This window comes from Phaenicophaeus curvirostris, chromosome 6, assembly GCF_032191515.1.
Source record: "Phaenicophaeus curvirostris isolate KB17595 chromosome 6, BPBGC_Pcur_1.0, whole genome shotgun sequence".
NCBI classification, from domain to species: domain Eukaryota; kingdom Metazoa; phylum Chordata; class Aves; order Cuculiformes; family Cuculidae; genus Phaenicophaeus; species Phaenicophaeus curvirostris.
Genome location: NC_091397.1, coordinates 21,073,442 through 21,093,870, shown reverse-complemented (window position 1 = coordinate 21,093,870; position 20,429 = coordinate 21,073,442). Strand labels below are relative to the sequence as shown.

General features: G+C 35.7%; 1 protein-coding gene across 1 annotated transcript in view; it reads left to right on the top strand.

Annotated features, from left to right (window-relative positions):
* The window catches only part of MALRD1 (MAM and LDL receptor class A domain containing 1), a 240,693-nt gene that overhangs the window by 40,107 nt on the left and 180,157 nt on the right, over positions 1-20,429 (top strand). Inside the window, exons 10-17 of the mRNA XM_069860437.1 lie at positions 2,120-2,266; positions 4,608-4,717; positions 9,573-9,740; positions 10,480-10,600; positions 15,806-15,958; positions 16,108-16,213; positions 17,467-17,834; positions 19,376-19,788. Of these exons, the coding sequence (XP_069716538.1) occupies positions 2,120-2,266; positions 4,608-4,717; positions 9,573-9,740; positions 10,480-10,600; positions 15,806-15,958; positions 16,108-16,213; positions 17,467-17,834; positions 19,376-19,788 (1,586 nt within the window). The remainder of the gene's footprint in view (positions 1-2,119; positions 2,267-4,607; positions 4,718-9,572; positions 9,741-10,479; positions 10,601-15,805; positions 15,959-16,107; positions 16,214-17,466; positions 17,835-19,375; positions 19,789-20,429) is intronic.

The following is a 20,429-nucleotide window of genomic DNA, read 5'->3' as shown; positions in this document are numbered from 1 at the left end:
AAAAAAGAAAATAGTTGCATGTAAAACATAGTTAAAATTCTCACATTTAGTGATCCGTAGCTACATTTCTTTTCATTACATTGCTTTCCCACAAAAAAGGACCCCAAACCCTAAAACCAAAACTGTAACATGTATCATCTTCCTACTTTTATAATTGTGTTCAAACTTGAATAAAATATAAAAAAATGACTGGGAAAAATAATTTGTTTTGAAATTGTGTCTTTTTGTGTGTGCATGTCCTTTTTTCCCACTGCTTATCTATTCAACTTAAATGATGATGCTTACACATTTCTTTCTAGATACGTAGTGTTAGAAGAAATTATAGTGGCTCCAATGTAAGAAATTATGATTTCACCAGACTTCTGTCTTTCTGTTGTCTATCAAGGGCAGTGATGGGCTTGTTCTGATCATAGCCTTACTGCCTCACCAATTCTTTTCATATACGATTTCCAAGTGCAGCTTCAACAGTCAGCATTTCACTACGAGCCAGGGGAAAACCCTGAATCACATTAAAAACTGAGTCCAATTAAATGTCAACAGAATTGGTGTCATGAGCACATGAAAGACCTTTTTCTTCGTATTGTGATAACAACTCTTCTTGTGGTCTAAGTACCCCTATTTAAAAAAGGAGTACCCCTACTATTGAGCTGTAAAATAATAATAATTATTAACATATTCATTTCTCTTTTGTTTTTAAACCATTATTTTAACTTTATCCTGGTATTTTTCCTTTGAAGAACATGTCTTTGGTTACTTAGTATACAACAGAGTAAGTTCTTTGTGTCTACACGGTCATTTATTGATGTCTTTTTGGATGTTACTCTGCAGCCACTGCAGTCAGCTTCTTATGCAGAAGACCGTTTGCAGGGTTTAGGGAAGCCTCATGAAAGACATGCTTAAGCAAAGTATGTTTAATTTTTTTGTGACATAGGTTATCTCAAGACTCCTTAGCTAAGGGAGGCACAATGCCTAGACATAGTATTAATTACTGTACAGTAAAACGGTGTTGTCTTGGATATCAATTTGCATATTCTACCTCAATGTATTAGGAGCTGAAGTTTAATTAACCAGGTACCTTGTAAAGAGCATGAGAATTTTGTAATTAATTAAGTTAAACAAGTTTTATGTTTAACTAATGTACTGCACTAAACAGAAAAGCATGCTCCATTCAATTTTAACATATACAGTGAATCCAGATAATAGATATTAATATCTGTTATTTATTTTGTGCCTTAGGATTTAACTATTCCAATAACCCTTTTATATCTGGAAGACAATTACTATGGGACTTTTCTACCATGGTGCTTCAACAAAAATGCATTTAATTTTGTTTTTGTGCAATCCAAAAATGGGAACAATATGTATAATCATTTCTGAGGCTGATATGACAGGATGAATGTGCTATGAAATCTGGAAAGTGCTAAGTAGAGTTCAAAAACAATTTTTACAACTGCAATAAGTGACCCAAAGAGTTAAGCGTAGCTCTTTGTGAAGCTGTTCTGGACTAGGAAAGAAAACTCTTAAATTATACTATTTTCTTATCAAAATAACTAATTGAAATGAAAGAGTATGTGAGACTTCTACAGGTTAAGTTGGTCTAATCCATGCCAACTGAGAAAATGGTCCTTTACTTTGCAGTAAAGTTTCCAGGAGACCTAAATAATTCATAAATTTAAATTTCATTTTCAAAAATAAATTAAGCAGAAACTTAATGCATCTTTGCTTTCATTGTATTTAAGGCACTAAATATATTTTATTTTTTTCCCATTTGTTAATAATAAACTTTCTGGTAAAATTAATCTTTTAAAAATATGCAATATTACTTTCATAATCTGTCAGCAGCCTATGTACAGGTCTCATCTTTAATATGATACAGTTTATTCTCTTATAGATGGTTTACTTCATGGTTCAGTTTAATTAAGAAGAAAAGGGCCCTGCCTGACCGGTTGCCTGCATTCTAGAACTTTTTGTCCATCTGAATAATCTGTATTTCAGTGAAATATAAAAGCACTTCATTAAGACTCTTTGTACATCCTTGTACTAAATAGTCAGTTCTGGTGTTAAATTGTTGCTTTAAATTCAGATTAATGATATTTTATTGCTGGTTTTCTTACAACAGCTAATTACACTATATGGGATTTTGAGACTGACCTTTGTGGATGGAAGCCACTAAGCTTAGGTGACGCTAACTGGAACATAATGAAAGAACAGGCTCTCCTTGATGGGAGACTCCCAAGTAGAGGTCTTACAACTAATATTGGACATGGTGAGATTTATTTTATTATTATTATTTTCCTATCTCTGTGATCATTATTTGTACATTTAAATGGTGACAGACTGATAATAATGAAATATTTGAAACGTGGATGCTATGTAGAATGTATATAACATAGGTACTATTAAAGATAACTAATCTTTTGGTGAGGCACTTTCTTAGATGTGATTTAGTTTCTATGCATTTGTTACCTTCATTTTCTGCTGGAACAATCAATGAGGCATGGGACTTGATGCAGCCTTCAGTTTTTTGAGATAGTAGCATTTGAACTGACAGCTAACTTTATTCATGCATATTATAAGCATCTTTCTACTCAATATTCACAAAGATGCCATTCTTAGAAGTGTTATTTGGACAAAATATCACTGTAGCTTTTTGTAGAGTACAGGTAAATTAACCTTTTTTGTCTGGAAAATAGAACAAACTTCTTCTTCAGCCCGTAGTTGCTACACAATGTATTCAGCTGGAAGGTGTTTACTCCAGTAGAGGGTTACTTTATTTTTCCAAAATGAAAATGTTATTATACTGCAATGTACAAAACTAAAACTGCCTAGCATATCAGCCATTGTCAAATAATATTGGCAAATATTCTGTGACTTTAATTTTATTAAAAATTTCTCTATTACACTGAGTCTAGTGGAGGTTAGGTTACTTTAAAATCTGATTTACAGTCCTGTACTGCTTTAAGTTTTTTTAATTATGTGTAGTCTCTTACAGCTAGACTTCCACACTTCTCTTTCATGTTCATGTTAAAGGAATTTGAAATACTAAGAACTCCATTAAAGAGTTACTCCATTAAAAAGAACTCCAGTATTAAAATTAATCTGAGCAAATGCTAGGGGGATGTGAGTCTGTGTGTGCATGCTATGTAACGATTTCAACTGCTCCTTCAGGTTGTGACAGTTTCTTGTGATACCACAGACTGCTTGTCTCTCTTCTCTCCTGGGGAGGGCAGCAGCAAATTTTGATTAATGAAGATCTTAATGAGATTACCGTAAAACCTTAGCTGCAAATTAAAAGAGGATCCTTTAAAGTATCCTTGCATTCCAATGAGGGGAACTTCGCTTACGTCACAGAGAGCAGTATGCCTGTTTGTACAAGGACCTGTAACGGTCAACCTCTTTGTGCCACTCTTGCTAAAGTGATGTGATTATTCACGTGGGGCTCGACTTAACCCCCTGCTTCATTATGTATCCATGGGAAATAAATGGCTAAGGAGTGTGTCTGTGGCAACACAATAGCTGATTTTCCAAGATGCAAGGCAATATGTGTAATATCCATGTGCAAACAAGAATGAGCCTTTAATGTTGTTTTGCATAGACTTTAATGAAAAAGTCTCAGTATTCAGTGAAGGCAGCACTGACGGCATTCAAAATATGCTGCTTTAGGGCCCCTTGAAGATGTTTATCCTTCCCTACCTTTGTCTGAAACACATCTGCTGTAGTTCACATCCAAAGGCAGTTTGTTTGCCAGAGTTCAGATTAGATCTTTAATTAAGCTTTCATCCCCACTAGCACAGACAACAATGTCAAGTCTGTGGACCCCATGAGAAAATATAGCTTATTCCATTGGCTCCCATGGTCTGCAACATTGTTAGCATGCTTAAAGCTGGCTGGACTGCACTGACAGTGAATACTGTACCCTAAAGAAAATTAATTTTTGTTCTAAATTCTGTTTGAAACATTACCTAAGCCAACCAAAATGTGCCCTTTGGGGATCCCAGCTGAGTTGTCTGGTGTTTCATCTACAGGGTACTCCATGCTGCAGCTCCTGCAGTCCCTTCACTCTACCAGCCTGTGCAGAGAGCATAAGGGCACTGTGCAAAGGTGATGGGAAGTAGTTGTAGCATTTGAAGGATGGAGGTTTTAAGGTTTTTACCTAAAGAGGACAGATAAAAAAATAAGCCCAGTGGATCTGCACACTGAAGCCCTCACAGAAAGGGAAACTGAATGTCTTTTGCAGTGCTCGGAATTCACTTCCTCAGGTCTAAGTGCTTACAGGTTCCATGTCAGGGTGGCCATTGCTGCCCAAATACCCTTTTTCCCTTCTTTCTCTTTCTTCATCTTTGGACTAAGTCACATAGATTTTTCTGTGGAAGAAAGAGGGAGGAGCATTTAGCAATTCTGTCTTTCCTTTGCCTCCATAGACACTGGCTGTCATAGCCTACTACAACACCTTCCTCGTTATCTGCAGAGACTGAACTGACAGCAAAGCTGCTTCATTTATGAATAAGTTTTATTTACCTCATGGAGGTCATAGTTAGCTCTCTGAGGTAACTATATTCCATTGGAGCATGACATATTTCTCATATTTCTTTGGTTTTTATTTACAGGAGCGTTCATTTACTTCAGTGGATCACCTCAGGTGAACACAAAGGTGGCCCTATCTCATCTAGGGAGCCCTTTCCTTACCAAGCTGTCCCCTGGGCTTTTCTGCTGTCAGGTAACAGTTTGATATTAACTGTCCCCACACTTGTAAGCTATCAGTCACCTAGTGGGCAGATATGGATTCTTCATGCTGTAAGTGCTGCTGCAGAAAAAAATAACTCCATTTCGCTGCCAGTAGAAGGAGTTACAGACTAATTCTTTGGGGGAAGGGAGGCACAGCAAACTCCCAACTGCTTTACTGCCAAATTTCAGATTATTATTCTGTCTAAAGCATCCACCAGGTGACTCAAATGTAAGACTCTGCTTCAGGATTTTGTATGGTATGACAAACTTAGCTGGACAACAACATTAGGGCCATATGAACACACAGTCTGCCTTTCGAGTGAAAGTTGGCAGAGTAATTCTCTCATCTGTAGTAAAGTAATACTTAATAGGGCACCTGTGGTCTGTAGTTGCTGTACAGTTTTACTACATTGGTGTGATCAGACACATTATATTTTAGTGATGGTTGAAGGAGGATGCTTTTTAAGCTGGTAAGCACAGTACTTGAGACTTTACCCTGAAGTGTCTTGATTTTTTTTGTGTCAAATATCTGTGACAAAAGCAACCAGTCAGGATGATGGTTGATCTGAAAAACTAGAACACTACCTGGATTTAAATGGGTCAGGAGGGCTAAAAAAATAGAAAAGTCTTACATGAAAAATGAAAAGACAGTTTTATAACCAGAAACTTATAATTTTCCACAAAATATGTAAATTTAAATCAGAACTTGAACAAATATATAGAATATATAGAATATATATAATTACAATATTAAAGAACACAATACAAGAAAACAGTCCTGATGGGTTCTTTATTAGTCTTTTTGTCCACTGAAGAAAATGAATAGATGCTGTACAGTTTTATAGGTATTTTATTTATATTATGAGGCTTTTTTTCCCCTATTCTGTAACTTTTCAAAGCTTAAGCCATACTGGGGGGAAGTTAAGTTGTATAGTTATGATGTTATGTTTTTTCTGCTAATGTGTAATGCCTCCTGATTTAAGAAGTAACAGAGAAGAAATGGAAAAGATAAGGAGAGCTTACTGAAACAATTTTATTGTGCTCAGTGGCAAAAAGAGGCTTTAGAGAAACAAAATAAAGTTTAGACTGTTTTCTTAATTTGTCAGACTCAATGTAGAACAGAAACTTTCATATCACTTAGGAAAACTTTTTTCAAAAATAAAAATGTCAGAAAAAACTGCATGGAGGAACTGCACTTAAAAAGCAGCATCTAGACTTCTTAGTTGTTGGATTATTTTCCTAAAACAAGTATTGGTTTAGATAAATCTGTTTTACTTAAGCCTGTAGCTGTCTTGGATTGTGCCCATCAATAAGTTACCAGAACTCAGCTGAATAGTTGCAACTTGCAGCTGAGGAGTAGAAGGATCTTAAATTATTTAAGAACAGCAACTTGTTGCTATTTAATGTACTCTGCCAGTTCTTAATCTTTGCATATCTTCTTAGCATTGTAAAGAATGAGAAATAAAATAGGTGCAGAATGAAATCAAGCAAAATGCTGCTGAAAGGAACACAGAAGGCCTCTCGGCATCCCACCAGAGCCCTGCATGTTGCATTACACTCAGGATACCAACAGCCTTTTTTCTCACAATGAATTTGTTCAGGCAATTCCATACCTCTTTTGTAGACTTTGATATTGAGTAAATAAGAACCTTTCAAGTTCAGATTAGTTTATTTCAGAATCTCTTGAGGTGAACTGGGCACAACTGCTATGCAAATCAACGAATGCTTCTGTTTAGATCTGCTGTAGAGTTTGGTCTGCATTCAAAATAAAAATAAATGCAGCAAGGATGCACATGCATTTCTGCAGTTCAAAGCCAGAAAATAAACTCTTTTTAATTTTGACTGTGCATATATTGAATGTATTTAAGTTTCCCAGGGCAAGTTCTTATCCAGCTATACATGTTTAAAAAGATATTTTTTTTGAAGACTAGAAGTCTGGCTATCTGCCACATTTTCCCCAGAGACTTTTGTTTTTGGGAAAAGCACCGAGTTTGAGTTGCTCGTTAGGGTCTGTATCAGTTTGTTATGCATTCTGTGTGTAAATGTGAGATGTTGTCCTCTGTTGGATGTCCAACTGAGAGGATAAAAGGATCCACATAAAGAGAGCTGTGTTTATTAATAGCTTTACAACTTCTTTGGCTCCAGTTATGTGAGGAAAAAAAGAAAAGAAAATTAGAGTTGAGGGATAACATTTTTATATTGTGCCTTACTGGCTAATTGAAGCTCAAGTTTTTGGAGTTGTAGAAATAAATTTCTACTCCCAGCTGTCTGTTTATAGTTCGTTAATCAAAAGAGTAGTAACTGTAAAGTAAAACATGAAAACACAGAGAGGGAGGGTCATTTAATTTCTTATGTAATGACAAGGTATTTTTGTTTGAAAAGCTGTTTTATAAACATACAACTTACATCTAGATCATTTAAGCTATAGTTCTTCAAACAGCTCATTTTGGAAAGTGTTTGCATTCCTCATGCTTTCCATTGCAGAAAAAAACAAGTTACATGAAAGTATTCCAATTTATTAATTCGTCTCGAGGGTTTGTTTTGTATAATACGTGTACTTTGAGTGGGAAATAAAAGAAACACTATCGGAAATTTAAAGACTAAGTCCTCCAGCCATGAAGCCATAAGATATTAAAAAGTAAGAGTGTGTTGTAATAAGAAGATTTCCACCAATAACAACAGATTTGCCTTGTGCTCTGTAACATAAGCTAAAAAGAAACTCCACTTTCAGACACAGCAGGAGTTGTTTCTTTGGTGTATTTACCAATTTTACCAATGAAATTCAGGGCCAGAACTGAAAAGTAATGAATCCATATGTATGACCATTTTCAGATTAGTCATTTATTTGAACAAGAGTTCTTAAATTCATCAGTCCTACTCTTCAACTTCCTTGGCACAATAAGAGTCTACAGCTTGAACTGAAATGTTAATATGATAATTTATTGAAGTAAAGACTTCTCTCAGAGTCTGATTACTCCGAAACAACTTGAAACTAATAAATAAATAAATAAATAAATGTTATGAAAAAAGATGTCTTGAGGACAAACAAGGAGGAGACATTGGGGACACAGCTGGAGAGGCACTTATGGAAGGAGGTGATCCATGCTGGAGGAGGTATGATTCTGAGAGGACTGCAGCTGCAAGTGACCTTTGCTGGAACAGAGACACCTCCAAGGGACTGTGGCTGTGGGTGACACATACTGGGGTGGGGACACCTCAGAGGGACTGTGGCCTATCAAAGCTCTGAGCTGAAACAGTGGAAGAAGGGTAAGAGCTGTGAGTAGAGGAGCGAAGCTCGTAGGGAGCACAAGGCAGAATCCATTGCTCAGTTGCCCAACTCCTGCTTCATCTGTTGCCTCACTAAAGGAATTGGGCCATATTGAGCACAATCTGCAACAAAATTTAAGGAAATTAAGAATAGGAGGGGGACAGGCCAAGCATTTCAATTAAAATGACCTGACAAAGGGGAAGAAAGGTGTTTGCTCAAGTGTGTGCTTAAGTGTTTGTTTTGTTCTTTCTCAGTAACCCAAACAGTGATTAGAAGTTCATGCTAATTAACAATGAATTAAATTATGTAAAAATGACACCACCGCCCTAAGACCCTATTGCCTGTTACAGTCCCTAATACAATGCCTTTCTACAACCTGTAAAGTCCATTACGTCAGCTATTTTTCCCAAATAAATGTATTTAATTGTTTAATGTCTCCCAGAAAGCTGGCTCACACATGCATCTCTGTCCTGAGGCTAAAGACAGTTTTTCTTGTATTTCTTATGGTCCTGCAAAAGAATACATAAATTTCATTTCACTGTCAACCCAAAATGATCTATATTCTTTAAGTCTGTTTGAAAGTTTATATAACATGAAAAAATAAAATAACTTTCTCACTGTAGTGTGGTGATCCAAAATTTACAGTGTAAGATCATATGAAGATGGCCAGAGAACTGTGTGGGAAGAGCTATTTTTACAACTCTTGTTTTATCTTGATGAAGACTCAACCATTATTCAAAACTGTTGCAGGGAGGTAAAGAGTCTGCAGTTGAAGAAATTTTAGTCTTTCACTATGTGAAGAAGCAGGAAGAACTCAGGGGAAATAATTAAAAAAAAAATAGCCTTTGAAAATCTTAAAATCTTCCCTGCAGTTCTCAGCTGAATTTTTGGTTTGGCGTTATTTAAAAAAAAAAAAAAAAATTAAGTGCATCAAATTTACTCTTTGTTTCAGGGGAGGCATAGTGAACTGGATTTCTCACTGTTTTGTGATCTTTGCTGCCTGGCAAGCATTTTTTTTGTAGCCTCATCCATCTACAGCTGTTATTTTTCCTTCATATATATTAGTCAATAAATTTATTTCAGGAGATCAATAGGTTATTTTAAACATCTGTCTTCAGATAACTTTCAATTGTGTTGCTTGTGGAAAATCATGAGGTTTCTTCTATATAAGCACCTCTACTCTTGCACTTCTGAGACTGAAATACCTATGAAGTTGTTCTATATTCAGCATTTGCAAAGAAAAATAATCTTTGAGAATTTTCTAAATCCTTACTAAGTTAAAAAGAGCTAAAGGAGGTCATATCAGTTGGTCTGCATCAGTTGAAACATACAAGTTAAAAATAAGTTTTAAAAATAAGTTTTGAAAATAAGCTTTACTGTTAACTGTGGTTTTATCTTTGGCCATAATACTGGTCCTCAACATGCCATAGTTTCATATATCATTTTCTTTTATGCCAAGGCTGTGTTTAGACCTGTGGTGTCATTCTGCGTTATAATGTATGTATATGAGTTGGTAATGATTTTATTGTAGATTGATGATATAGGTTTTAAAGTGTTTAATCAGAAACCCTTTCAACAGGTAAGGTTTTGGTACTGGTTATCTCAGGATTCCCAGCTTTCTGTCTTTAAGAGAACTGCATTGGATGGAAGTTTGGAAAAATTGCTTGACATTTCAGGATTGCCTGAAATGCAGTGGACAAAAGTGGAAATACTTGTAGAAATGGCAGCTGAGGACTTATCTTTTCAGGTAATTATAAATTACACTTACATTTCTTTCAAAACATTACTCTAAGTGGACCTTAATTTATTTTCGTAATAAAATATAAAAAGAGAACTTCCATTCTTTAATGCTCATGTAAAAAGATTTCCATTTATGTCTTTCAATGGATGTAGCTATTAAAGAACATCACCATTGTTTCAGTATTCTACACGTCAGAATCACCTTTTTGTAATCAAGTAGCAATAGTGCAGTAGCTTTTAAGAAAATGAACTTACTATAAAAACTGCTGAAGAGAGTGGAGGACTAATTGTCCCAGTTAAAGGCAGGAGAAGTGCAGATACTTCAGTTTGCAGCATTGATCACAGAAAACAGAAGGTTTTGAACTTAATTTTCTTTTTGCATAATCTCAGGCTGCTATGCTTTACTATAATTGAGAAAAGAACTGTCAGGGGAACGACCAACTTAAATATGAGGATTCAGTAAATAAATTCAGTTTTAGTTTTGAACTTTTTGTTTTAAGCCTCATCCCTAGAATAGTCTAAAGCGAAGGGCACTCAATTCTTCTTATTGGTATGTCATGACTGAACTTTCCATCATTTTATGAGCTCCTAAATATTTCCTTCTATTTAAAAATGCATCCTTACAATTCCTACATTTACAGTACCATGGGTAATGCGGTAGGACTATAAATATTCCTTCATATCATATATATATTCTTTTTATCATATCATCTTTAATGAGCTGATTTATTTCTTTGTCCTTACAGATTATTCTACGAGCTACTGTTCTTACAACAAATGCTACAGTTGCTGTTGATAGCATCAGTATAACAGAGGAATGTGGATTTGTGAATAAATCAATTCCTGCTGTCAACCAAAAAACTGAAGGCAAGTTCCATGGTTTTCTTTACATTTTCCCCAATGTCTGTTATGTATAACTGCGATTCAACTGATAACTTAAAGATAGTATTAAGAAAGTAGGGGATATTCTGAGGAAAATTATCTGCTGTAATCAATTATCTGTAATAAATCCTCTCATCTTATGTTACACACTAGCTGCTACCAGTGGTTTGCACTATCTCTGTGAACAAAGATGTGGTGGAAGCTTCCAGATACAACTTATTACACACTACCTCCTCACACTTGGAGGCAGAGACAGAAACAAAGCACCTTACACTTTCCACTGAAGAGCAAATTTCTCTGCACTATATTTAAGGCAAGACGGTGCTTCCATCTTTACTGTCGAATATCTAACACACAGTAAGTGCCCACCAAACTTGTCTGCATCCATGCACTCTGTAATCTTGAAGTGCAAATGGATGGAAATATAAAATACTTGTAACTTTCAGTCAAACTGCTACTTTTGGTCCACTTAAATATTAATAACTACTTTTCTAAAATTGCATGGGCTGATATGCAGACACTGTTAATACCGATGTGTTGTATCCACCACATATCTGAATTTCTTCTATACTGGAAAATTTAAAGGCATAATAGAGAATGTCAGTGTTGTGCTTTTAAGGCTACTCTGACCCCTACATACAGTCTGACTGATGGTAGCCAGATATTTGGAGAATCATAAACATGCTTTAATTATTGTCCCTACAAGTCCCTTATCTACACATTTGTCCTGGAGATATTATTTTTAGAAGAGAGGGCTTTTTAAAAAAAGCAGCATGAATATTAAAATAAACTAAGTTTAACAAAAAATGAAAAGTTGCATGACATTCTTCTCCCTTGTGCTCTTTCCAGGTATCTACTGAAGAAGAAAAGCAGTAGTTCTTGGCTTTTCATCTCCCCATTCATTGAAATTTGGGGTGTTTTCTAATGTGTATTTTGAGGTGTAAGCTAGTAGCAGTAGAACATTAAACTTCTGTATTCTTGGAAAATTCATTGTGAGCTGAACATAGAGAAAGCGCTGCAGGATTTTTTTTGAAAGAACTGGTCCCAACTGTGGAGCAAGCAGCAGGCCGCTGTACACAGTACCTTACCTCTGGACTGGAATTTGGCCGTGAAACATTAAGAGGAGTTAGACAATTTTCCACAGAAGTGTTTGACTGAATATTGTGGAGAATAATACATAATTTAGGAGCACTAGACACTAATTACAGCTGTCTAATTTAGTCCACTTCATAGGCGATACTATTCCATATGCTGTGTACATTATTAAATTCAAAGGAGACAAAAAATGCATCTTAGAATTTTATGTGTATGTGTTTTTACTTATATTTTCCTTTCTGATTTTTAAGGGGAAGCAGAATTTTCAGTTGCTAAAGCTCTATCTTTTTACTGTCCACCTGGACTTCTTTCATGTGGGGATGCACAATGTATTTCATCTGACAAATTTTGTGATTTTACTTCTGACTGTTCAAACAACCATGATGAAGCCAAGTGCTGTAAGTGAAAATTTAAAAATATAGGTTGCTAGGCTCCTTTAATTATGCTTGTTTGTCCCATTTGCCACAACTTAATAAGTTTATGAAGTCATGACTTTATGTTATTTAACTAACAGTAATAGCTCCTAAGATACATTTACTTCATTTTGATTCTATTCTGACTTTATCCCTTTTACTTTCTGTAGCACGTATTTCTCTCTTAGCATTAAAACCAGAAAAAAGGTCTTTGGATAACTGTTCATTAGCAAATGTTGCTTAAAATGCAGTATTTTACTTTATAACTCGTAAGATGCTAAATATCAGGGAAAGTGTTTTACTGAATAAAATATTAATCTAAGATATCAGAAACTGATTCAGGAAGGCACAACAACCCTATGCAGAGCTACAGACTAGGAGAAGTCTGTCTAGAAAGCTGCCTGGAGGAGAGGGACCTGGGGGTGTTGGTTGACAACCGACTGAATATGAGCCAGCAGTGTGCCCAGGTGGCCAAGAAGGCCAATGGCATCTTGGCTTGTATCAGAAACGGTGTGACCAGCAGGTCCAGGGAGGTTATCCTCCCTCTGTACTCGGCACTGGTGAGACCGCTCCTTGAATCCTGTGTTCAGTTCTGGGCCCCTCACCACAAGAAGGATGTTGAGGCTCTGGAGAGAGTCCAGAGAAGAGCAACAAAGCTGGTGAAAGGGCTGGAGAACAGGCCTTATGAGAATCAGCTGAGAGAGCTGGGGTTGTTTAGCCTGGAGAAGAGGAGGCTGAGGGGAGACCTCATTGCTCTCTACAACTACCTGAAAGGACGTTGTAGAGAGGAGGGTGCTGGCCTCTTCTCCCAAGTGACGGGGGACAGGACAAGAGGGAATGGCCTCAAGCTCCGCCAGGGGAGGTTTAGGCTAGACGTTAGGAAAAAATTCTTTACAGAAAGGGTCATTGGGCACTGGAACAGGCTGCCCAGGGAGGTGGTTGAGTCACCTTCCCTGGAGGTGTTTAAGGCACGGGTGGATGAGGTGCTGAGGGATATGGTTTAGTGTTTGATGGGAACGGTTGGACTCGATGATCCGGTGGGTCTCTTCCAACCTGGTTATTCTGTGATTCTGTGATTCTGTGAAGCCATTGCAAAGTAAACCAAACCAAACAGAACATGTGCACATGCTTTTGGACCCATGTTCTCACATATACAAAGTTACAATAAGAAATGTGAGGAAAATGTCTTACACTTGTACAAATTCAGAAATACTGTGGCACTGCTGTGTAAGATGCCTCTTCTTAAATGGTGAATGGTTGTAAAATTAGACCTGAGAAACAGTGAGACAGAAAATATTAAAAAGGTGGTGGTCACAGTCTCATGTACAAATCGCATGTTTTATGTACTTCATTTTGATGTGAAGATACCACAGCTGATCTAGTGAATAAAACATCTGTGTGCACACATGGTTAAAGATATAGTTTATGCTGTGTCAACATCATCTGCTCAGATGTGCCATGACTTCTGTCTGGGATATGTCCTGCATTTTCTCTACCTGGAAACTAACATGTGGGAAAATAGAGGGAGATTGTACATCTTGGATTTCCTCTCTACTGAATTTTCCCCATCAGTTATATAGAAGGATCATTCCATTGGATGTAGAAAGCCAAACCCTTGACACAATAAGGATGACCAAAAAAGATTAAGAAAAACTAGTAATAAATATTTGAAACACATGAGGAGCAGAAAGCCTGGCAGAGTCTGTAGGGCCACTTGAGGGTTAAAGAGAGCATGTAAGTAAATAAGAAATAGGAAGAAGGTAGAAAACAGAGTACTAGTGAATAAAACAGATCAGTGTGTGTGTGTTCACAGTGAAAGAGGTTATTGGACAACTGCGTAATTGAACTTCTATCAAGCAGCAAGAACCAAATGCATTTCATCTAGGCTCTACCAGCTTGCTCTGTTCTTGTGCCTTCCCTAGGTGTTAAATCGTTAGTCTGAGATAAGTTGAAGGTTTCAGGGTTATTTTATCTCAATGTATTTATCCGTGCTTAAGTTAAATGTGCGGTCTGATGCATCCTTTCTTTAATATTTTGTCTCTGCTACAATTACAGATGAAGGAAGTGTGAGCTCAGGTTTATGATTTTATTTGTTTATTTGCCTCTTTTGGTGTAATGATCTGTGTCCAAGGTTTGTCATGTTGTTTACTGTTGTTCTCCTGGGAATATGGGACAATTTCTTCCACTGAGCAAAAAGCAAATCAGAAATAACTCTCCATATTCTCTTATCATTATGTTCAGTTGGTGGATTCTCATTCATTTCCATCGTGCCTAGGTCCTTGAGTATTTGTACATGTTTTTAATACGCAATTTTATTCAATCAAAACATCCTTTTAAAAGTCTTCCTTCTATTTTTTTATTTGTCATATTTGATCTATGTAATTTTAACACTGACATTTCTGACCTACATACACCATATCTATAGGAAACTTACATTTTCTTGTGTATTTGTGGAATGATTTAGGTTTTTTTGTTAAGTGGCATTAATAACTGTGCATTTCTATGAGTGTTTCTTAATAATCCACAAAAACTTATATTTTTCCAAGCCCTAATCAACAACAATTTTAACTTATGTGGTTAATAATTTTTCATTCCTCTTGAAAAATGATATACACTTTAATGTGACACGATTCTTAAAGCAGAACAAAAAGAAAAAAAGAAAATCAACTGAAGAAACTACTGTATGAAGATAAACATTTATGTAGTTCCTGTTTCCAGAAGAATTAATTTGATTCTGAAATGTACATTTTCTGTAATATAATGGCTAGGCCACTGGAACTTGCAATAAGATATAAAATAATCATAGAATCCTGATAGTCACGGCTGAATATTTGTTTACTCGTTCAATGTATACAATCAATAAATTATTTCTTAAAAGTTCTTGAAATAATTTTCTCAGTGGTTTCCATTCAAGGCCTGCTATAATTACAGAGCTCAAGAATATAATTCTGTGATTTAAAGAGGATTTTTTTTAAGTACGGAAGAGGGAAACCTGATATTTCTTCATTTTATCATAATAAATATTTGTCAACTTACATTCTTTTGTACATGACACCCTTTCACTCCTTTCTTCCCTTTATTTTGTATTATACACATTTCCTAAAATATCACTGTTCTTTTAAATGAAGAATTGAAAAATGCAGCTGAATATGTTCTTCAAATCTTTTTCACTGCAGTAGTTAGTGTTTCAGAGATTTCATCTTTTTTTTTTTGTAAGTAGGGGAATGCTTTTGTTACCATTAGCATTCTTGCTGAGATTCAGGAAATAAGGGACTTGATTTCTGGCTCCTACATCACTTTCTTAAGTGATCTTGCAGAAGGCTTTTTACTGCTTTGTGCATTCTTCTGTTCCTTTTCTGTAACCTGAGGACTGTGAGGCCTGTTTTCAGTGCCTCCTTGTCTGCTTTGCATGCTTCGGCTGCAGTGCCTTTAGAAGGCAGCACTCATTTTACTGAATACATTGCATATAATGACCGTTTGGTTTTTCCTGTAGGACTGCTGTTTTACCCAGTTATTATGAAACAAATACCCTACCTTGTACTTTGTCTCCCCATCCCCCTTTCCCAGACTTCATAGAATATCTGTGAAATATTAGAAACATGTTATTTCCTTTTCATACTGCAAATCTTGTTCAGTAGTGTCATGTACAGGGATAAAAGAAATGTCTCTTTCCTCATTTCAGCTGCTGTATGTGACTTTGAAAGAGAAAGCTGTGGTTGGATTGAAACTGCAGATGCAGATGGATTTGACTGGGTAAGAAGTTCCAGTAGAGCTCTTACACCTGCTTTTCAGAAGCAAGCTCCTCTGCGTGATCACACCTTTAACAAATCTGAAGGTAAGACAAACCAGTCCTAGAAACAGAGAAGTGACACAGATACCTGCCTTTTAATCAGATTTAAAGTGAAGGCCATGAATGCTTTAAAAACCTTTAGAAACACTTTCTTTCTTCAGACTGAAAATTTGTTTTCTCTTTTATTTTGATAGGTCATTTTATGTTCATTCTGAAAAACAGCAGCAGCATTTCGCAAGTAGCTCGGCTACAAAGCCCGAAGTTCAGTCAAACTGGATCAAATTGCACATTGACCTTTTGGTATGAAATAATTTAAATTTAAAATTAATGGATCATTTCACATTGCTTGTCTTGGACTCAAATTGAGGTTACAGTTTGCAATAGAGATACCTTCTTCTCCAGTATTTATTTCTTTTTATTCATTATTCATATAGTCATCATTGTGAAAAATATATGGAAATAAACTGAAGTACTTAGAGAATGAAACAAAACCCTGGGATGACTTTGTTGCCAGACTTCAAGTAAAATAATGTTAAAGAATTGTGTCTGCATATACATAGACAAACACCACAGTTGTTTTGCTGATATTTCTACTTTGGTTAAGTAAATTTAAAAATGTTATGGAATTTTGTTCAGTAACAGGAAACAATCCAAAAAACTAGTAGCTTCTTGAGTCACCTATAGTATCCAAAATTAGACTGCATGTTCTTTAAGCTAAAGCTCCATTGCAAGAGTTGGAGCTTTGCTGAAAATCCTTTTTCTACATACATAGCGAACACCCTACCCCTTCCTTTCAGTTACTCTCTTGTCTCAGCCTCTGTGCAATTTTGTCAAACAGGGACAGAAATAATAAACTGAGATAATCTATGTGCTAAGGTGAAAAGTGGTACTACTGTTTAACGTTTTAGGACTGACTTTGATATTGAATGCAGCTTTTCTCAGTCATGTCAAGTACATTTGCCATAGGAAGAGGAAATACCTATTTATCAAAGACTCGAGACTTGAAATTGGAGTATGGGTCTGAAATTACAACTTGTTGGTTCTTTTCCTGCTTCTATTCCCAGTTTTATTGGATGATTGCTCATCTATATATGCATGATTTCTAAATGCTTTGAGATCCTCCAGTAACTCGGTAAAAACACAATGTGTTAACAATAGCACAAAAGATGTGCTTTTGAATTCAGTGAGTGTTCAATTTGTCCATCTTGAAACTTTACAACTGTGTATCGAATTAAATTTATAAAAAACATTATGCATCTGAGTGAGCAGTGTTTGTTGCTTAATATGAAAGCAAATGTTTCTCTTAAGTCATGGGTTATAATTTCATTAAGTATACTTCTCTCATAACCTTCAACTCTTGAAACAAGCTCTAGAGTGATGCAGCAGCCTACCCTATCACCATACAGCAAGTGGATTGAATTACAGGTAAACTGGAAATTGGCACAGTGGACTTCCTATGTTTCACAGGGCTATGACAGAAAAGATTTGGCCATTATACTTCATGTTGTCGACTCCCATAATTTACACCTTTTACTTTTTTGTTATCATTTTAGGTATTACAATTACGGAGAATCAGTTGGAGCAGCAGAGATGCATTTGTTTGTGGATGGGCTGAAACAGCCTACTGTCCTTTGGAGGGCATATTACAACAAAGGAAATCAGTGGCTGAAGGCAGTCATTCAGCTTGGACGCCTTCCACGTCCTTTCCAATTATCACTTGATAAAATCAGTCTGGGATTTTATGATGGTGTCTCAGCAATTGATGATATTACATTTGAATACTGTGCTCTTCCACCTCCAAAATCAAGTTGCGAAGGTCCTTATCATTTCTGGTGCAGACACACAAAAGCATGTATTGACAGTTTGTCAGTCTGTGATCTTGTGGATAACTGTGGGGATGGATCAGATGAAGACAACTGTAGTAAGTGCTTCCCATTTCTTCCCATTATTGCTTGCTTTACACTAAACCAAAATTTACTTGCCAAATGCATCCCTGGAGTAAAAACACACAGTATCATTACAGCCTATCAATGTTATAGCGAGTGATGATTCTACTGAATATAGTTACTGGAGAAAGACTCTGAAAATTTTTAGCTTAAATGCATATGATGAGTTACAACTGAGGGTAAATACAACTCAATCATCTCCTTTATTCAAGGGAGTCATATTTTGTTAATTTTTGTAAAACACACACATGCATTGCAAGTTTATTTTATCTGTATTGAGGATACTAATCACGCTGTGCGTAATTGTCCCTTTCAAAGAAAGAACTTGTAAGAACTGACAAAAGCTGTGCGTCATTCACATTTTTAACAGTCACCTTGCAGTGCCAGAGGGTGCTGTCTATGATATTCTCCCCAAAGCATACATTCATCAATTTCAAAAACTCAAGAGCATTAATATAAAATAAAATTAACTAGTAGTTGCTTTATCACATCCTGAGGTAAATAAATTATACAAATCACAATGTGTTTGAGAAACAGGATAACTTACATGCTTAAGGGTATAAAAGCCTATGCTGATAGTTGCTGACTATCAACTTAAAATTGATCTGAATTTAAAAGAAAGTGAAGGCTTTCCAGCCTATCTCAGTTTTCACACTTGTAAAATATCTATCTTCTTTATAAGACATTATGAGGTCTGTATTAAGAAAGTACTATATGACTTGCAGTTTTAAACATTATAAAAATAAAAGCCTAATAAAAAATGAATTTGGCTATTATGTCAGTTACTGTTTATGAAGAACAGGTGAAAAGATGAAACGCAACTTCTTCACCACTGATACATTTTTTATTTTTTTACATTAGAAGTAATTGGTCTAATCAATATGTTTTGCCTTGGTGTCAAATAATAAATTTCAGTTGTGTTATAAATGCCTCTCTTGAATTTAGCTTTAATAAAGCTATCAAGCCACTATTATTTAGCATAATAAACATCTAAAACTCCAACGGTATTTAGGACAGCTTCTGCCATTCAAAAACATATTGGGTCACTTATTACACATACTTAACAGCCTATATCCTGTTGTTTATTACGTACAATTAAACACAGTTTTAAGTCTTTTACTCAGTTAACTATCAGTTAAAGAACGTTGTGTGCTTTAATTCTAAAAATACATAAACTTAATGATATGAATAATAAAATGTTCTTCACAGTTCTTTTTATTCAATAAATTAATTATGTACAATTTGCCATATACATATATTAAAAAGGGAAGGTAATTAAGTAAAATGTGTCAGGATTTGTTTTTTTTTTGTCCAGGCAAGTGTATATTTTTATTTCAGAGATGAGTTTTTGCAAGGAGAAAAGTGCTTTTCTCTATATTAGAAAGAGTTTTTTCAAGGAAAGAATGATTTTTTCATAAGAAAAACTTTCATATCAGAAAGGTAATGAAAGTATATTAACGCATGATCATTACTTAATACTGCTTTTCCTTGATAGTCTATTCTGTTTACATTTCAGACCCTGACCTACAATGTAACTTCGAAAATGGTCTGTGCAATTGGGAGCAGGACTTTGAGGATGACTTTGACTGGATCAGAGTACAGGGGCCAACCCCCACTCTTAATACAGGCCCTTTTAAGGATCATACAACAGGCACAGCCAGGGGACACTATCTCTATATGGAGTCCTCCAAGCCACATCAATTCGAAGATAAAGCAGTTCTGCTTAGTCCTCTCTTCAAGCCCCCTGGCAAAAGACCCTGCATATTCCGCTTCTATTACCATATGTTTGGAAAGCAAGTTTACAAGCTGTCAGTCTTCCAGAGAACTGTGAGTAACAGCAAGGGATGGATGTTGTGGTACAAGTTTGGAAATCAAGGAAACAGATGGATCAGACAGACACTCTACATCAGCAGCTCTAAGCCATTTCAGGTATGATCCTTTCTGGGTTGAGAAGTGCTTATCTTCTACAACACATAGCCCTGCAAATATATAAATGACTGTGCAATCTCAAAGCTATTTGTAACTGTCTGATCAAATTGACATTGCAATATCTTTGAAGGGGTTTTTTTTGAGGAAATATGTATGATTTTTTTAATGTAATTTACTTTTCCTCCTAAAAAATTATTTTAATGTTATGAATAGGAACATGACATGGAACACTCTAGTGTATTGGGGTTGTGTAACAAGGCTTCGGCAGTGGGAAGGCAACTGCAGTGTCTTCTGTCAGAAGCTGTTAGAAGCTTCCCCTATGTTAGAAGCTTCTCATCCACCGGGATTCCCAAGTCCTCCTCTTCACGGCTACTCTCAATGAAAATTTATTGAAAAATACTAGCTTATGAAAGCTTATAAGCAAAATGAAACTGCAATTAAGTGGATGTAAAATGCATTTGCTATTTTCCTATTTTACAATTGGTTAAGAAAAGCAAACAACCAAATCCACTGTGGTTATTTTATTCTTATTATCAATTAGGTATTACTTTAGATAGTAATGGAATATTGACTGAAAATTAGAATGGTACATTTGCTATGAATATATAATAGCACTATGTTCTACAAATGCAAATATAAGG